General features: G+C 43.1%; 1 protein-coding gene across 6 annotated transcripts in view; it reads right to left on the bottom strand.

The window, feature by feature from the left end:
• Positions 1-2,194: 2,194 nt before the first annotated feature.
• Positions 2,195-17,235, bottom strand: part of si:ch211-207d6.2 (sickle tail protein homolog) — a 77,814-nt gene continuing 62,773 nt past the window's right edge. For 3 of the 6 annotated variants that reach the window (XM_082960864.1, XM_082960867.1, XM_082960868.1), the window contains 7 exons: positions 10,126-10,382; positions 9,735-9,911; positions 9,319-9,435; positions 8,567-8,650; positions 6,754-8,469; positions 5,732-5,863; positions 2,195-5,078 (listed from right to left, as the gene is read on the bottom strand). In XM_082960864.1, the coding sequence (XP_082816990.1) occupies positions 4,542-5,078; positions 5,732-5,863; positions 6,754-8,469; positions 8,567-8,650; positions 9,319-9,435; positions 9,735-9,911; positions 10,126-10,382 (3,020 nt within the window). In that variant the 3' untranslated portion in view covers positions 2,195-4,541. Of the gene's footprint in view, positions 5,573-5,731; positions 5,864-6,753; positions 8,470-8,566; positions 8,651-9,318; positions 9,436-9,734; positions 9,912-10,125; positions 10,383-17,235 lie in introns of all 6 variants that reach the window. The other 3 variants (XM_082960869.1, XM_082960865.1, XM_082960866.1) reach the window with 3 other exon arrangements.

Genomic DNA, 17,235 nt, shown 5'->3' with positions numbered 1-17,235 from the left:
ATGGAGCCTTTTGAATGTTCTTGTGACCACCCCCAGAACAAACACTGACGGCCATTTTCCACTGTACGGACTGCCTGCAACTCCATAATAAAAATACATTTTAGTCACATTCGCCAAATACAACTGGTGTAGACTTTAACGTGAAATGCGTGCTTACGAGCCCTTCCCAACGATGCAGAGTTAAAAATCATAAAATAGTAACACGAGAAATAAATCATAAAGTTACCAATGATTCTTTGTTTGCTCTCTGCAATACTGGCTGCTAAACTTTGCTATGATGACCTATCTAAATACCATAAAAGGCCAGCACTCACATGATACACTTTCATTGATTTAGGGCAACAGAGTTAAAAATGAAGACAATAGATTTGACCACAATCATCATAATCTATTTTTAGCCAGGACTGTAGATGGTGGCCATAGAGTGTGACCCGCCATAATTGGAAATATTTATTTTACCCACAGTGGTCACCAACACTGGTCATGGAGAGCTACAGGGTCATGGAGAGCTACAGGGTCATGGAGAGCTACAGGGTCATGAGGAGCTACAGGGTCATGGAGAGCTACAGGGTCATGGGGAGCTACAGGGTCATGGAGAGCTACAGGGTCATGGGGAGCTACAGGGTCATGGAGAGCTACAGGGTCATGGAGAGCTACAGGGCCATGGGGAGCTACAGGGTCATGGGGAGCTACAGGGTCATGGAGAGCTACAGGGTCAGTCATGGGGAGCTACAGGGTCAGTCATGGGGAGCTACAGGGTCATGGGGAGCTACAGGGTCATGGGGAGCTACAGGGTCATGGAGAGCTACAGGGTCATGGGGAGCTACAGGGTCATGGGGAGCTACAGGGTCATGGAGAGCTACAGGGTCATGGAGAGCTACAGGGTCATGGGGAGCTACAGGGTCATGGAGAGCTACAGGGTCATGGAGAGCTACAGGGTCATGGAGAGCTACAGGGTCATGGGGAGCTACAGGGTTTGTAGACTTCTGTTCCTGCCAAACACCAACACTTTAACACTTGCTTTTGTTCCACTAATGATCTATGGTGTAATTTGTTAATTGTAAATCTTGTTGGTACTGGATATGTTGGCATGTTGATCTGTAGATATTTATTATCCTTACTGGGTTAACATCTTCACCTCACCTCGCTCATGCTTTGTGCTATTGCCGAAGATCTAACAACATGGCAAATTAATTCACATTTCTAGTATTACTTACAGAAAACTACTTGGCTAATTTGGCAACCATACTGATTGACACCCTCATTACAGTAATTCCAATTAGAAATGCAAATTAGGGAGCCACATCTTTGATTAACTGACAGAAAGTTCCTTGTTGGTTTGTGGATGTCCTCCTAGACTTGTGCTGTTGATGTGGCACTACTATAAAGCATTGAGGGAGATCATAATTAACCCTATGATGCTAAAGTGAGTTATTTTTAATTACCAGCCATCCATCCCTCTGTGTTGCATCTCACAATCTGGACTCTCTTCAACTTTCCTGTGTTAAATATGATGCAGAATGATGATATGCTAATTACCGTAGATGGGCATTGGGATTCATTATGTCTGGAATTTACATGAGCTAATTATCGTTTAATGAAACTAATTACTAATAATTTTACTAATTAAAAGGATGAGATCTCATTATGTTTTTTTCTTCTCTTAGTGTGACTCCACAATGGACTGTGTGCATATACAGTATGGACAAATTGTTTCAAGAAGTGTGTTAATGACATTCACTAACAGATATTATTTGTAATGTCAAATGTCTAAATGTGTTTTCATGTAGTTTTTTCTTTGTAATCGCAATATCCTTTCATGAACTAATCATAAGACCATTCTAGATCGGTTTTAGAATTTCAGATTTTATTTTGGATTTGAAACAAAGGATTGCTTCAAAATCATGGGCAGCTGTTTGAAATGTGTTTGATAAAGAAACAAATAGTATTACATTTAGGTATAGCTATTTTAGGTAAATTATACAGAACATTTGAAAAATACTGGTATGCAAACCTGAGTTTTGCTGGCTGGCTGCTCTCTTTCCTGTACAATTGCATGTGTATATTGACCTCTGTTGGGCAATAATAGGAAGCGCAAACTGATTTTGCATTGATTCCTACAATATGTCAGTGAACCGATTTTCATACAATCACACAGATTAGTATAACATGTACACATAAAGCATACAGCAAATCACTAACAAAAAGCCCTTTATTAATTTCTCAACCTCACAAGCATTAAATTCTACAATACCTTTTTACAACATGGTTTACAGCTTTACAAAATCAGAGAACACTAAATATTTACAGAGTTGTGCAAACAGTTCTCTAACATGATAGATAAATATCTAAAATCTCTAAAAAGGCATGCATAGGAGTGAAGTTTGGCAAGTTAAAATACTTTTCTGAAGACAAAACCCTCTTAAATACATACACTTGCATGTAAACTTCTGTCACTAATTATGAATGTAAACACCAGTTACTAATATGAATATAAGTCAGTTGCCATCCCAAAGGTAAACATTACAATGTCCACACAGTGCATGTCTTAGATACATGATCTGTAAAACCAAACACTTTAGTACAAGCATGTTAGTACATCTACTGCCTTAAAAGGCCTCTAAACATTATTTTGCATGTACAGTAGCTATCTTGTTAGCTCAAAGGATTTGGCAGTGCATCGGAAGCTTGAGAAATCACCAAGCATTTTGTTCTTCAAAGTTCCACTCGCACAACTCTACACATCTAAGATCATTGCATAAGAGAGATGACATCTGAGTGACTGCTGCTAGATGAAAGTCTGCATCTATGCCTTTATCCACCATAAAAATGTAAATAAATGATTTGATTTCTTTACATAAATTGTTATTTTAGATCAAATCTTTATATTATTAAGTGTCAATCAAATTCGTATAAAATATAACACCATCCGTTAAAATCACAGATTTCTCACATCAATAAAAATGTAACTGGATTTCCAGCACTACTAAACTACATTAGCATTAACTCTAGAATGTTTGCACCTTTTGGTGTTGATCATTTATAAAGCAAGTAGTTATCATCATACAACAGGGGTCGTTCCACCAATTCGGTGCCTTTTGAGAAGTGTAACTTGGAGAAAAAAAACCCTGTTGATTTCACTTAATTTTTACATTCGGTCATAAAATGCACATGTTTAACTTTATAAAAAACAATTTCACGTAAAACAAAATGACCCTATTAAGTGCCAAATAAAGTAATATTTCATCTTAAATCAGCCATAAATCCCCTCGTGACAGGGGGAATGTAAGTTTTTGTGTGCAACAGGGAGTGGCAATTAAATGCAAGCTTCACAAAAACAATGAAATAGCTTAAACATTTCTAGCTTGTCTTATCTATGTGTTTTGCTCGACCCATTCAGTTTTCCACCACAAAACACCAGAAAATGGCCAAAAAGAGTAGAAACGGCTCACCTGCTTTTACACTATGATTTGACTATGTTACATTTTTATTACGATTTTTTTTTTAAAGGAATAGTTTCACCATATTAAAACCAGATTTCAGTTCATGTAACAGGATTAACCTTAAAATGTAAATGTTTTGTCTTTTAGAAGACACTCTTATCCAGAGCGACTTACAGGAGCAATTAGGGTTAAGTGCCTTGCTCAAGCGCACAGACAGAATTTACACCTAGTCAGCTCGGGGATTCAAACCAGCGACCTTTCGGTTACTGGCCCATCGCTCTTAACTGCTAAAACTACTTGCCTCCAAAATGAGAGATAGATTTAAATGAATCACTAATCACATGAAATAAAAATAAAAACTTTTCAGAAATGACTGTCAAACCAACAACTAGGGCTTAACAATGATGGTGAAATGATGGAGAAATCTTTGGATTAAGTGGGTTGAAATCTTCCTAAAATGCTGAATTGGCACTTTAGCAAACCTTTATTCATATTTAAAAAAAAAGAATTGAATTCTCCATGGAGTCTATATTAAAGAGCACTTAATTTAATATAACAGGCTTTTACAATTCAATACTGGTGCACAATTTCTATTTAAAATATCAAAGGGATGCAAAAGGCGCTCTTTTCCTGGAACATCCCATAAACTGAGGCAGAAATTAAAAAAAGGTCCCCTTTCTCAAAAGGAGCATGGAATGAAAACCAGCTCACGCTATTCTCTGTTTTTGTATGTGAACTCAAATTGATCATGATCAAAAACTTATATAGCTTGAGACACAAAAGAATGCCCTGCAATTGTATTAGGTTGCCATGAAAACAGCACTTCCCTCCACTATACTTTATATACTGTTATGTAACAGGGGTCTGTGTGCTGCTAAAAGCTTAGCTTCCTCCACTGTCCGACTGCCCCATACTGGGTTCGAACCAGTGATCCTCTGCTTCGCAACACACGTAACCGTCCTACTTGACAATGTTCCAACATGTTGAGCCACCCAAAACGTACAAATTGGATGGCTCCATCTGCAACATTTCAAGCAAGCTGTGGCATGAGCTTCCGGTACGTTCTTAACTTTGTTACATACAGATATAAAAAGATTATCATATGTCCTTGGACAAAGAAGCTGCTGGTGTATGTGTGGTTTTGCTGCTGTATCCACCTTGCATCTTGTGTCCGGTGAAGCTGGGTATATGTGCAATGCGGTGGATACTCCTCGCACCTTGACTCATGGCAGTCGGGGAGAGGAGGGAAGGAGAGGGAGGGGAGGAGGAGGAAGTGGATGTGGGGGACAAAGAGGAGGAATTGGAAGAGGGGGAGGTGGAGGAGGAAGATGAGCAGTGATAGAAAGGGCTGGGTCGGCCATTTTGGGTTTGTGATGAGAAGGAAAGATTTTGACGTCTGTCATTGAGAGAAGGGCTAGGAGGGATGAGACGACTCAGATTAAGAGACGGGATGAAAGATTTGTGTGAGGAGGACGGGGAGGAGGAAGGTGATTTAATTGGGTTAGACACAGTGTTTGGACCGGGCAATGACATATTTTTTCCAGAGCTATGACAAAAGGCTGGGATCTTAGAAGCAGGTAAAGCAAGGAAATAATGGTTACTATCCCCACCAGCTTTCTTAGCACTTCTGTTAGCCTGCGAAACAAAGATGGCGGGAGATATGGAATGTCAAGAAAGGCAAAAGAAGGGTTATTATACAAAGATAAATAAGCATCATGTTAGAAAGCAAAAAGGTGGCACTAAAATACACTAATTATAGATCATTTCCTGACTTCATATTTTCTATGAATCACCTACAGGGTTAATGATGCCCACTAATTCACTAATTCAATGCACTAACTCATCACACACATGCAGTGTTTATGACATAAATATCATGCTTCTCAGGGTGAGATAAAGAGGGTTAAAGAATATTTGGACAGTTGACAGAAGGTGAGTTTAGTTTGAATATAGGTTTAGTTTAGTTGATTTAGTTTAAGGTTGAAGATGTTGAAAAAGTGAAGTGAATATATCCTTGCCAATCTTCTATCCTTGCCTCCACCTCCAAGTGAATTACAGTTACATGGTGAGCATGCTCAAGGAGCATATAGAGGTGAAGAAGAGGGTACAGATGGTAACAGTCAAAAGGTCTTGAAGACATACAGTAGGAGAACAAGACAGAGAGTGAGTGGATTCAACAAACATATCCTAGAATTGTACAGTTTCCAAGGCTTCATGTAAACTTCTCTAAATCATGAAAGTAGTTTCTCCAATACTTCCTAACACAGGCCATCTTATAGTAAAACTACCTGTGGAAACTGCTTCTGATTGGCCTGGAGCTTCTGAGTTTTTCCTCCTGGTTTGTCAGCTGACCCGGCTGGTTGCTGCCAGGACTTTGCAGAAAGAGACATCTGACTCGAAGAAGGAGAGCCACTGGTATTCTGGAAATATTCAAAACAGACAAAAATCATATATTAGGAACAGATTGTGAAAACACCGAAGAGCCAAAGCAACAACAACAAAAAGACATGTATCCAGAGATAAGATGGCAGTATGCTTACAGTAGATATGTGTTTCCCAAACTGAGGTACTAGTAGAGTTACCAGCTCCAGGGGGTAGTCTGAGACTGTAATGGGGGATTTTGTGTTCAGCTGTATTCTTTTTTTAGTTTGCACTTATAGTTTCACATGCTGTTTGGACATTATTAGTAAAAGCTAATTAGGTTATTTTACTATCAGCTGAGGATAAATTAGCACCCTTGTAATTGATGGTTAATAACAAAGAATATTTATTTATGGAGTTGCGGTATGCCAGAGATGTTTTCAAAGTAATAACGTTATATTGCCTGTGATACAGGCATTTGGGTATATCTAGAAAGCTGCTGAGTCAAGTTAGGGGTCCTCATTTTTTTTTCTAAAGTTCAGGAGCCACTGACCCGCCTGCATCAACACTGAGAGCAAAGCATGCACAGTGGAACCATGGCCACAATATAAAGCCAGTCATTTTAAAGCCAGTCACTTTGAACCAGACAAAGTTCACTGTTCAAAGTCCACAATTAGGAGACAAACACAAGTCATAGCAACCCAGGTACCCAGGGACAACAATCATGTCAGCTGACACCACAAAGACAGCTTATAAGCAGAGGTAGATCCCAGCTGTATCCCCAGCAGCGCCTGAAAAACATGTTCATCTTTAGTGGTTAGAGGGAGAGAAGGTGGGAATCTACCAGAGACCCAGCCACCAGCCCAGCCCTCGCAGGGACCCAGCCACCAGCCCTCAGAGGGACCCAGCCACCAGTGCAGCGTTAGGGGGAAGGAGCTTTAAGAGAGACCTGTTTCTTGGAGCTGCTTGTGATGGATGGCCTGGGAAGCTCTGGTTTGGACTTCTTACTCTGAGGATGCTTCAGGAACTTTGAGACCTGAGGAGGGGCAGGCCTCTTGGAGGGACTGCCCTCCCTCTCTCGTTGGGGTTTCACTGTGGCTGGAGACTCTTCACAGGAGTCTGTGTTAGGCGCTGCTGGGCTTATATTGTCCACAGTGATCTCCAGCTGTTTAATGTTCTCCTCTAGACTGGTTATGGAGTCGTAGGCATTCTTACAGATCTCCTCTGTCCTGCGTTTAGAGTTTGACCTGGTGAGAGTGCTTGGTGACGTGATGTTATTCACAGAGGTGAGGTGACTAAAGTCATTTTGTGGTATGCTACTGCTGTTGATCTCAAACCTTTCGGTCTCATTCATGTGTCCGTCCCACTCCTCCTCGTCCTCATAGACCACCACCTGAAGTGTCTTCTTCCCTGTTTTGGTCCCAGTGCGAATCGCCTGGCTGATGGCCGCCAGCTTATTTTTTGGGAACTTGAATTTGAACTTCTTTTTGGTCTCTGGTTTTCTGGTGTTTGAGGGCTCCGTTTTAGACTGTTCTGGCAATGAGCACTCTGCTGTGCTCTTCTGTTGCGCAACCACAGCAGGAGTATTATCGTGACTGGTTGCAGTGTTTCCTGTCACTGCTGTCTTGTTTGCCTGATGTAGATAAGTGTTAGGCTTTACCTGAGGTACACTCTTCTCTGATCCTTCCTCCTCTGCTTCCTCCTTGATGCTCTCCTGATGCAGCAGCCTATCCAGCTCCTCCTCACACTCAAAGATGGTGGACATACGCTTGTAGGCCGACCGGATGTCCATGGGCTCGTCGAATATGATGATCACAGGCTTCCTGTCGAAGCCACTGTGCTCCTGGCTGATACTGGTGGTGTCGTTCCCAACACTGACGGTCTGAACCTCGGACATGCTGGTACCATTCACTATCTCCTGGTACTCCCCAGTGGACAGAGCCTGCACTCTGTTGCTGGTGATCATCATGAAGGAGATGTTCTCAGGGGGAGGAGGGCCCTCCTCGTCTGGGAGGTCAGGGCTCAGGCTGCTGCCCTCCTCTACATACCGTGGTGCTCTGCTTCTGGAGGACCTCAACACTACCTGCTGGCTCTGGCTGTCACCCAGGCCCCTGCTCTCTGGTGGAGACCCTGGACTACCTGAAACCTCTTGGCCTGTACTACTCACAAACTGGATTACTGGTACTGGTGGTGGTGAAGATGATGATAGTGGAAGTGGTGGTGATGCTGGTGAAGATGGTGGTGGTGATGATGACAAAGATGATGATGATGGTTTACTGTTAGTAAGATAACAGTCTTGCTGAGAGGGTTCAGATATGTCCTGCTTCTCTGCAGGTATTGGAGGAGACACAGGTTCAACTACCCCCACTTTCTGACTCTGAACAGGATCCTTCCGGACATTCTCATCAACGAGGCTCTCCTTCCCACTATCTTCTCCAACTGCTATCTTCTGTGTATTAGGAGGACAATCTTGGCCTTCCAGCACTGAGTTACATGATACCAGAGGAGACATGTCTGCTATTAGTAACTCTGGCTGCTGGGAGTCAAATGTATTTGAGTTTGCCACCTGTGACGGGGACAATGTTCCCTCCCTGCCTTCCGATTGGTCTGTTTTTCCCGATGGAGGCTTCTCATTGGATAACTGTCCTGTGACATAATACATGACCTGGAAAAAAAAATCAGGGAAATATCAACATCAAACATATACAATATACTGTATTCTGACTGAGGAACATGGGTTATATGGGGGAGTTAAGACTTACCCTGGGACTCTTTGGAACAATGTCAAATCTGTTTTCATCAGTGTTGGGCACACTTTTCTCTTTACCCTTGTTCTCCTGACTCTGCTAGGACAGTTTAGGAGATAACATCATTGCACAACAGCTCTCTGAGTTCAGTTTACATTTCAAATTACATTGAGGAGACCAGCCTTGGCAGCCAAGAGAGCATGCTTAGAAAACTAAGGGAAATAGAGTCAAGCACAATGTCATAAGAGAGATATGCTACAAAATATCAGATGCAGATTCATTCACGGAGCCAGGCAAGAACACTGCACAGTGTGAATGACAAGTCTAATCTCAGAGTGGAAGGAAATGGAAATTAATTGAAGATAATATCACATTTGGAAACCAAGAGCAAACATTTTCCAACACCAAGAGACACCATACACCTTTTATATGAGATCAGCCAATTCAGTGAAAGGCATCGATAACATGACAGGAAACACCAAAAGAAACACCAAACCTCCGGCCCCCAGGCCATTCCAATAGCAAAACACAGCACTGAGTGGCAGTCAGACCAGTGTTCAGAAGCACATTCAATCGAAAGCAAGCTTTAGATCCAAGCTCAGACCAGATTCAGAGGCTGATTAAGCTGTAAGCACAGACAGACAGCACAGACAGGCAGGCCCCAGATCAGATTAGTGTTAGAGGCCAGATAAGCAGTGAGTGAGTTACAAGCAGTGCATGCCTAAGGGGGCCAGAACGGGTTAGAAAAAGGGTACCACATCTGTTACCTTTGGGTCTTTGGGTGAGAGGGAGAGTTCTGGCTCTATCTGTCTGACTTGAGATGCAGTCTCAAGGTCTATGACACACTTTGTGCTTACATCTCTAAGAGTGTACTTCTGAAACACCTGAGGAGGTCAAATTGCAGTGATTAGATCACAGATCGTATATCATGACAAGGCCTCTGTGGCTGTACAACAAAGGCTGAGTTAAAAATATCACAGTAACTGGTGTATTTGGCCGGGCATATTCTTGTTCACACAGACAAAACCCATTCCTCCAATGAACAACAGAGGGAGACATGAACACATTTTCATTAGGTTTTTGTAGTAATGCAGGTAAGATAAGACCACATACAATAGTGCTACTGTTTATATTAAAAAAGGTTTTGTACATATGTGGTTTACATGTGACAGTGTATTTTTACCTGTAGTTCCTTCATGAATTTATCCTCCTCCTCATCATCCTCTTCTTCTTCGTCCTCCTTTTCCCCTGGCTCAGCGGAGGCTATAAAAACAGGAGTGGTTTGGGGCTTGGGCTTGACCTCTGGGGGCTGTCTGGTGGGTTTGGGACTGGGTTGAGGGACCACCTCCTCTTCATCATCCTGAAGGAGATAGTAACACACTGACTTGGACACTGGAATACTTGACAGAGCAAAACTGGCTTAGATAAATTGCCACTGTATCCCCCACTAGGTCATGTGTGCATACACTACTAAACAGCCATTTGACTGGCAGTGTTATGAGGTTATCCTGTTGAAGACAGCTGTCTGGGAATGCTGCTTGACTACTGAAATTGCCAACAATTGAGTCGCACACCTGGGCGGTGGCGGCTTCCTTCCTGGTAGTAAAGATGACTTCTCCAGACCTCCCTGTGGTCAGCCCTGGGCCTGACGGTGAAGGGAAGAACCTCCGTGGTGGGGGTGGTGGAAGAGACTTCCCTGACTTCTCTGGGCTGTTCTTCATCTCTCTCTCCACACTGGGCCTGCGAGGCTTTTCAACCATAGGCTTATGTGGTCGCTCAGGGCTGACCTGAACAGTCACCTCAGCAGCCACATCAGCTGGCTGAGTGGGTTCTGTCAGATGACGACACACATACACAGACAACTTATACTGTATGTAGAGCATAAATAATACATACACATCTTGACAAAAAGTTTTATTAAACCATGTTTTCCACCCCTTACCACCCCGCCTGGCAACACAGGGTGGTTATCCGTTCCCACCCCCCCATATCTCTACCTGCCCCCCACCCCTACCCCTTATCCCCTAACCGAGGATGCTTTTACGTCCACGGTATGAGCGGTATGAGCCACAGTCTAGGGGATTCTTGGCCTTTTTTAAGCAAAACCGAAATAGTCGCCTGGGTAAGTGTCTGTGGCAGTTTCTGACTAGAAAGGATTTCATTGTACATTGAGCTGAGGATAGGGGATAATTTAGAGGAGAACGCTTTATAAAATTCAACAGGGAAGCCATCAGGCCCAGGGGCTTTACCGCTCTGCATGGACTGGATTGCCAGAGTAGCTACATCATCACTTATTGAGGCATCCATGTTGGTTTGTTCATCTGAATTGAGACAGGTGATGTCCAGATTGTCTAGAAATGCAGGCATACGAGATGTGTCAGGAAGAGCCTCTGGCGAGTAATGAGCAGAATGGAATTGCTTAAATTGATTGTTGATTTCTTTGGGATTAGTAGAAGTTAAATCAGCTGCTACACAGATTTAAGGTATGATGCTGCTAGCAGCGGATTGTCGAAGCTGGTGAGATTACAACTTCCCAGCTTTCTCTCCGTGTTCATAGAATTTTTGCCTCGACTTAAACAGAAGCTGCTCCATTTGTTTGGTGGAAAGATTGTCAAATTCCGATTGGTGTAGCAGTCTCTGTAGAGTTCAGGAGTCAGAGAAGAAGCATATCTGTTGTCCACATCTAGAATGAGTTGAGATAGCTCCGATAAGCATTTGGTGCGCTGTATGTTGTCATACGTTGTGTATGAAATCATTTGTCCCCTTAGATATGCTTTTAACGACTCCCACACAGTAGAGTGAGACACATCAGGGGTGCAGTTGATCTGTAAAAAGACATCAATGTGAGTTGATATGTATTTTTTAAAAGGCACTACAGGATAGTAGTAGTGGGTCAAGTCGCCACACGCGTTGTGACACAGTACTGTCCGGAAAGTGGATATCTAGCTGGACAGGGCTATGGTCTGATATAATGATGCTGTGATATTGGGGCGGCAGGTAGCCTAGTGGTTAGAGCATTGGACTAGTAACCGAAAGGTTGCAAGATTGAATCCCCAAGCTGACAAGGTAAAAATCTGTTGTTCTGCCCCTAAACAAGGCAGTGTAACCCACTGTTCCTAGGCCGTCATTGAAAATAAGAATTTGCTCTCGACTGACTTGCCTAGTTAAGTAAAAGGTAAACAAAATATATATATTGGCTGTTAGTTACAAAAGGAAGAATTCTATTGTCAAAATCAGGCACAGTAATCAACTAATTTCTAGAATCCTATAATTTGTCTGATCCATGGAGGAAGAGCAATCCCACTGCTAAACAGTAGTCCTTTTTTTCTCCAGTCCACCAATCATACTCTAGGATAGACTTTTTTCCTGTGGGATTGCTCCTCCTCCATGGATCAGACAAATTATAGGATTCTAGAAATGGGTTGATTACCGTGCCTGATTTTGAAATTACATTGTTGGATCTGGATCTGTCTAGACTTGGATGCAATACACAATTGAAATTTACGCCCAATATCAAATGATGAGAGTTAAGGTCGGGAACTGTTGCGATAAGGTCAGAGAAAAATTTAGCGTCATCCCAAATAGGACCATAGAGGTTTGCCAGAATAAACAATTTCCCCATCACTATAATATATCTGCCATTAGTATCTGAAATGACTATGGAGGAGACATACAGGGTGCCTTTTCTGATAAGGATGGCTGCCCCGAGGGCCTTAGCACCAAAGTTGGAGTGAAATATTTGGTCTACCCATTTTCTCTTTAGTTTATCATGGTCGCTGGACCGGAGATGGGTCTCTTGGAGAGAAACCATGTCCGGACTTAAGATGAGCATACACTTGGCTACACTTGACCACCTGGTTAATTCCTTTCACGTTCCAGCTGATAAAGCAAGTGGAGCCTAGAGTATGTGAATTAGGCATAGTAATCAGAAATGAATGTGTGATGGCCAGTGTGATGAAAGGTCAGAGTAATAAAATATAAAGAAAATAAAAAAAACTGCTAAAAACAGCAAAATACCCTAAAGAAAACCCCGTTGGAAGGCTGCATCTACCTCTCCTAGAGGAGAGCAAAATACTACCATGTTAAACTGAAACTCAGTAGAGCTCTATCCAGGGCCAACATAATTAAGTATACACCTAGGGAAGGGGATTCTGGAGGGAACCTGTCACACCCTGAACTGGTTCACCTGTCCTTGTGATTGTCTCCACCCCCTCCAGGTGTTGCTTATTATCCCCGGTGTATATATCCCTGTGCTTCCTGTCGCTCTGTGCCAGTTCGTCTTGTTTGCCAAGTCAACCAGCGGTTTTCCTTGCTCCTATTTTTTTTCCCAGTCTCTGTTTGTTTCTAGTCCTCCTGGTTTCGATCCTTGCCTGTCCTGACTCCGAACCTGCCTGTCCTGACCACCAGCCTGCTTAACCCCTTGTACGGTTTTGGACTCGGAACTGATTTCTGACCCCTGCCTGGCCTGACCTTGAGACTGCCTATTGTCTGGTACTGTTTGGACTCTGACCTGGTATATGAACTCTTACCTGTCCCCGACCTGCCTTTGACCACTCCCTTTGTTATAATAAATATCGGAGCTCTACCATCTGGCTCCTGTGTCTGCATTTGGGTCTCGCCTTGTGCCCTGATAGAACCACCTCAGCCATCCAAGGTATCTTAAGCTATATGCATGTTTGAAGGATAGTAAAACAATAGATAAAAAAAGGAGGTATGTCCCCCCCGACCAACCCCATCCACTTGGTATGACTTAAAACACATACAGTTGAATGCAGAAGTTTACATACACTTAGGTTGGACTCATTAAAACTCGTTTTTCAACCACTCCACAAATTTCTTGTTAACAAACTATAGTTTTGGCAAGTCGGTTAGGACATCTACTTTTTGCACGACACAAGTCATTTTTCCAACAATTGTTTACAGACATATTATTTCACTTATAATTCACTGTATCACAATTCCAGTGGGTCAGAAGTTCACATACACTAAGTTGACTGCCTTTAAACAGCTTGGAAAATTCCAGAAAATGATGTCATCACTTTAGAAGCTTCTGATAGGCTAATTGACATCATTTGAGTCAATTGGAGGTTTACCTGTGGATGTATTTCAATGCCTACCTTCAAATCCAGTGCCTCTTTGCTTGACATCATGGAAAAATCAAAAGAAATCAGCCAAGACCTCAGAAAAACAATTGTCTGGTTCATCCTTGGGAGCAATTTCCCAACACCTGAAGGTACCACGTTCATCTGTACAAACAATAGTACGCAAGTATAAACATCATGGGACCACGCAGCTGTCATACCGCTCAGGAAGGAGACGCGTTCTGTCTCCTAGAGATGAACGTACTTTGGTGTGAAAAGTGCAAATCAATCCCAGAACAACAGCAAAGAACCTTGTGAAGATGCTGGAGGAAACAGGTACAAAAGTATCTATATCCACAGTAAAACAAGTCCTATATCGACATAACCTGTAAGGCCACTCAAAGGAAGAAGCCACTGCTCCAAAACCGCCATAAAAAAGCCAGACTACGGTTTGCAACTGCACATGGGGACAAAGATCATACTTTTTGGAGAAATGTCCTCTGGTCTGATGAAACAAAAATAGAACTGTTTGGCCATAATGACCATCGTTATGTTTGGAGGAAAAAGGGGGATGCTTGCAAGCCGAAGAACACCATCCCAACCGTGAAGCACGGGGGTGGCAGCATCATGTTGTGGGGGTGCTTTTCTGCAGGAGGGACTGGTGCACTTCACAAAATAGATGGCATCATGAGGTAGGAAAATTATGTGGATATATTGAAGCAAAATCTCAAGACATTAGTCAGATGAGACCAAAATGGAGCTCTTTGGCATCAACTCAACTCGCTGTGTTTGGAAGAGGAGGAATGCTACCTATGACCACAAGACACCATCCCCACCGTCAAACATGGAGGTGGAAACATTATGCTTTGGGGGTGTTTTTCTGCTAAGGGGACAGGACAACTTCACCGCATCAAAGGGACGATGGACGGGGCCATGTACCGTCAAATCTTGGGTGAGAACCTCCTTCCCTCAGCCAGGGCATTGAAAATGGGTCGTGGATGGGTATTCCAGCATGACAATGACCCAAAACACACGGCCAAGGCAACAAAGGAGTGGCTCAAGAAGAAGCACCTTAAGGTCCTGGAGTGGCCTAGCCAATCTCCAGACCTTAATCCCATAGAAAATCTGTGGAGGGAGCTGAAGGTTCGAGTTGCCAAACGTCAGCCTCGATACCTTAATGACTTGGAGAAGATCTGCAAAGAGGAGTGGGACAAAATCCCTCCTGAGATGTGTGCAAACCTGGTGGCCAACTACAAGAAACGTCTGACCTCTGTGATTGCCAACAAGGTTTTGCCACCAAGTACTAAGTCATGTTTTGCAGAGGGGTCAAATACTTATTTCCCTCATTAAAATGCAAATCAATTTATAACATTTTTGACATGCATTTTTTTCTGGATTTTAGTTGTTGTTATTCTGTCTCTCACTGTTCAAATAAACCTACCATTAAAATTATAGACTGATCATTTCTTTGTAAGTGGGCAAATGTACAACATCAGCAGGGGATCAAATACTTTTTCCCCCTCACTGTACCATCATTGTTCATAACGTTAAATTACTGGATGAATAGTCGTCATTTTTTTGGCAGTATGGTGGAGGCACGTTTCTAATCAAGATATGAATTCACTAGTTGGTCCTAGGTTGCGTTAGCACGGCTAGTGCAGGGTCACAGTATCAGCCCACAATGGCTAGTTAGTATTATGTCGCCTGTCCTCCTGTGGATGTAGGTGCGCGACAATGTATTCTTTGGACTTGGTCGGGTCTAAGAATTATCTTCTGCTCGCGGGAGGGAGTAGTGATCTTCAGTACAGCTGGGTAAAGAATGCCGAACTTGGTGTCCAGACAGCGGCGTAGGAGCCACCTCATCTCGTTGAAGGCTGACCTCTTCTTCATGACTGCTGCCGTGTAGTCCGGGTAAATGCAAATATTCCGGCCGTCGTGGGTGATGGGAGCCGCTCGCGCTGCCTTACGGAAGACATCCTCCTTCTCCTGAATGTAGTGGAATTTAACTAACTTTTCGGTGCGGACTCTATGCTTCTGTGCGAGTGGGGGTGTAATCGAGGCCTAGAATTTCCTGTAGCAGTTTAGCTATGGATAGGGTAGGCTGCATTCCGCCTACGGTCTCGAGGCCCTCTCTCACGCCGAAAATTCAACTGTTCCTCTGGCGCTGTCTGTTCTCGAGGTCCTCAACCTTGGAAGTGAGTTTGACGACATCTGATGATAGCCGGGTGACTTGCTCTTTGTATCACCACTTTGTCGGAGTAAATATTTGCGCCATCTTCCAGGCTATTCAGACGGGTGTCATGTCTCACCAAGTCTAGATTAACGGAGTCGATCTTTATGTTGACCTTGGTGGCGAGAATAGCTATTTGTGCGGATAGGTCAGTGGATAATGACTCCATCTTAGCCAGCACAGTCTGTTCAGATTTAATGATAGCCGCCATTACCATGGCTAGGTCAGGGGGATCAGAATCCGTGTCAGGTGAGCCCGAGGTTTCAGCAGTGGCCTGCTCCTTTGTGGCCCGAGGGCCATTGTTGTCTCAACATTTTACGCTAAAAATGCCAACATTTTCAGAAAAAAAGCCAGATTAGTAAATTTGGTTTGATTCCAAAATAAATGGTACAACATTAACACGGTGGGGGAGGTGTTGGTCAAGTATTAATAGTAAATTGTTCACCCTGGATCGGAGCACCGAGAAAACGTGACTTCACATGTTAATGCTCACCAGCGCCCCCCTTTTCTCCCTTTTCTTATGTTAAAGTCTTACACTAAAATGTATATAAAAAAAAACATTTCTCCTCAATCTTTTTTTTGTGTTCCACAAAACCACTGAAATCTTGCATTTACATAAGTATTCAGACCCTTTACTAAGTACTTTGTTGTAGCACCTTTGGCAGCGATTACAGCCTTGAGTATGATGCTACAAGCTTGGCACACCTGCATTTGGAGAGTTTCTCCCATTCTTCCCTGCAGATCCTCTCAAGCTATGTCAGGTTGGTTGGGGAGCGTCGCTGCAAAGCTATTTTCAGGTCTCTCCAGAGATGTTCGATCGGGTTCAAGTCCGAGCTCTGGCTGGGCCATTCAAGTACATTGAGACTTGTCCCGAAGCCACTCCTGTGTTGTCTTGGCTGTGTGCTTAAGGTCATTGTGCTTTTGGAAGGTGAAGCTTTGCCCCAGTCTGAGGTCCTGAGCACTCTGGAGCAGGCTTTCATCAAAGATCTCTCTGTACTTTGCTCAGTTCATCTTTCCCTTGATCCTGATGCTGCCACCACCATGCTTCACCATAGGGATGGTGCCAGGTTTTTTTAAATCAATTTTAGAATAAGGCAGTAAGTTAACAAAATGTTGAAAAAGTCAAGGGGTCTGAATACTTTCTGAATGCATTGTATATGGTTGAATCATCAGCATACATGGACACAAAGGCTTTGTTGAGTGCCAGTGCCAGGTCATTGGTAAAAATATAAAAGAGTAGATGGCCTAGAGAGCTGCCCTGCGGTACACCACACCCTACAAGTTTCACATTAGAAAGGCTTCTATTAAAGAAAGCCCTCTGAGTTCAATTAGATAGATTGCCATATCGTGGATTCAGAGCTAAGGTTGAAAAT

The sequence above is a fragment of the Salmo salar genome, chromosome 14 (genome assembly GCF_965601325.2).
Source record: "Salmo salar chromosome 14, fSalSal1, whole genome shotgun sequence".
Classification (NCBI taxonomy): Eukaryota; Metazoa; Chordata; class Actinopteri; order Salmoniformes; family Salmonidae; genus Salmo; species Salmo salar.
The sequence above is the reverse complement of the archived record's forward strand: the minus strand, read 5'-3'. Positions and strand labels throughout refer to the sequence as shown.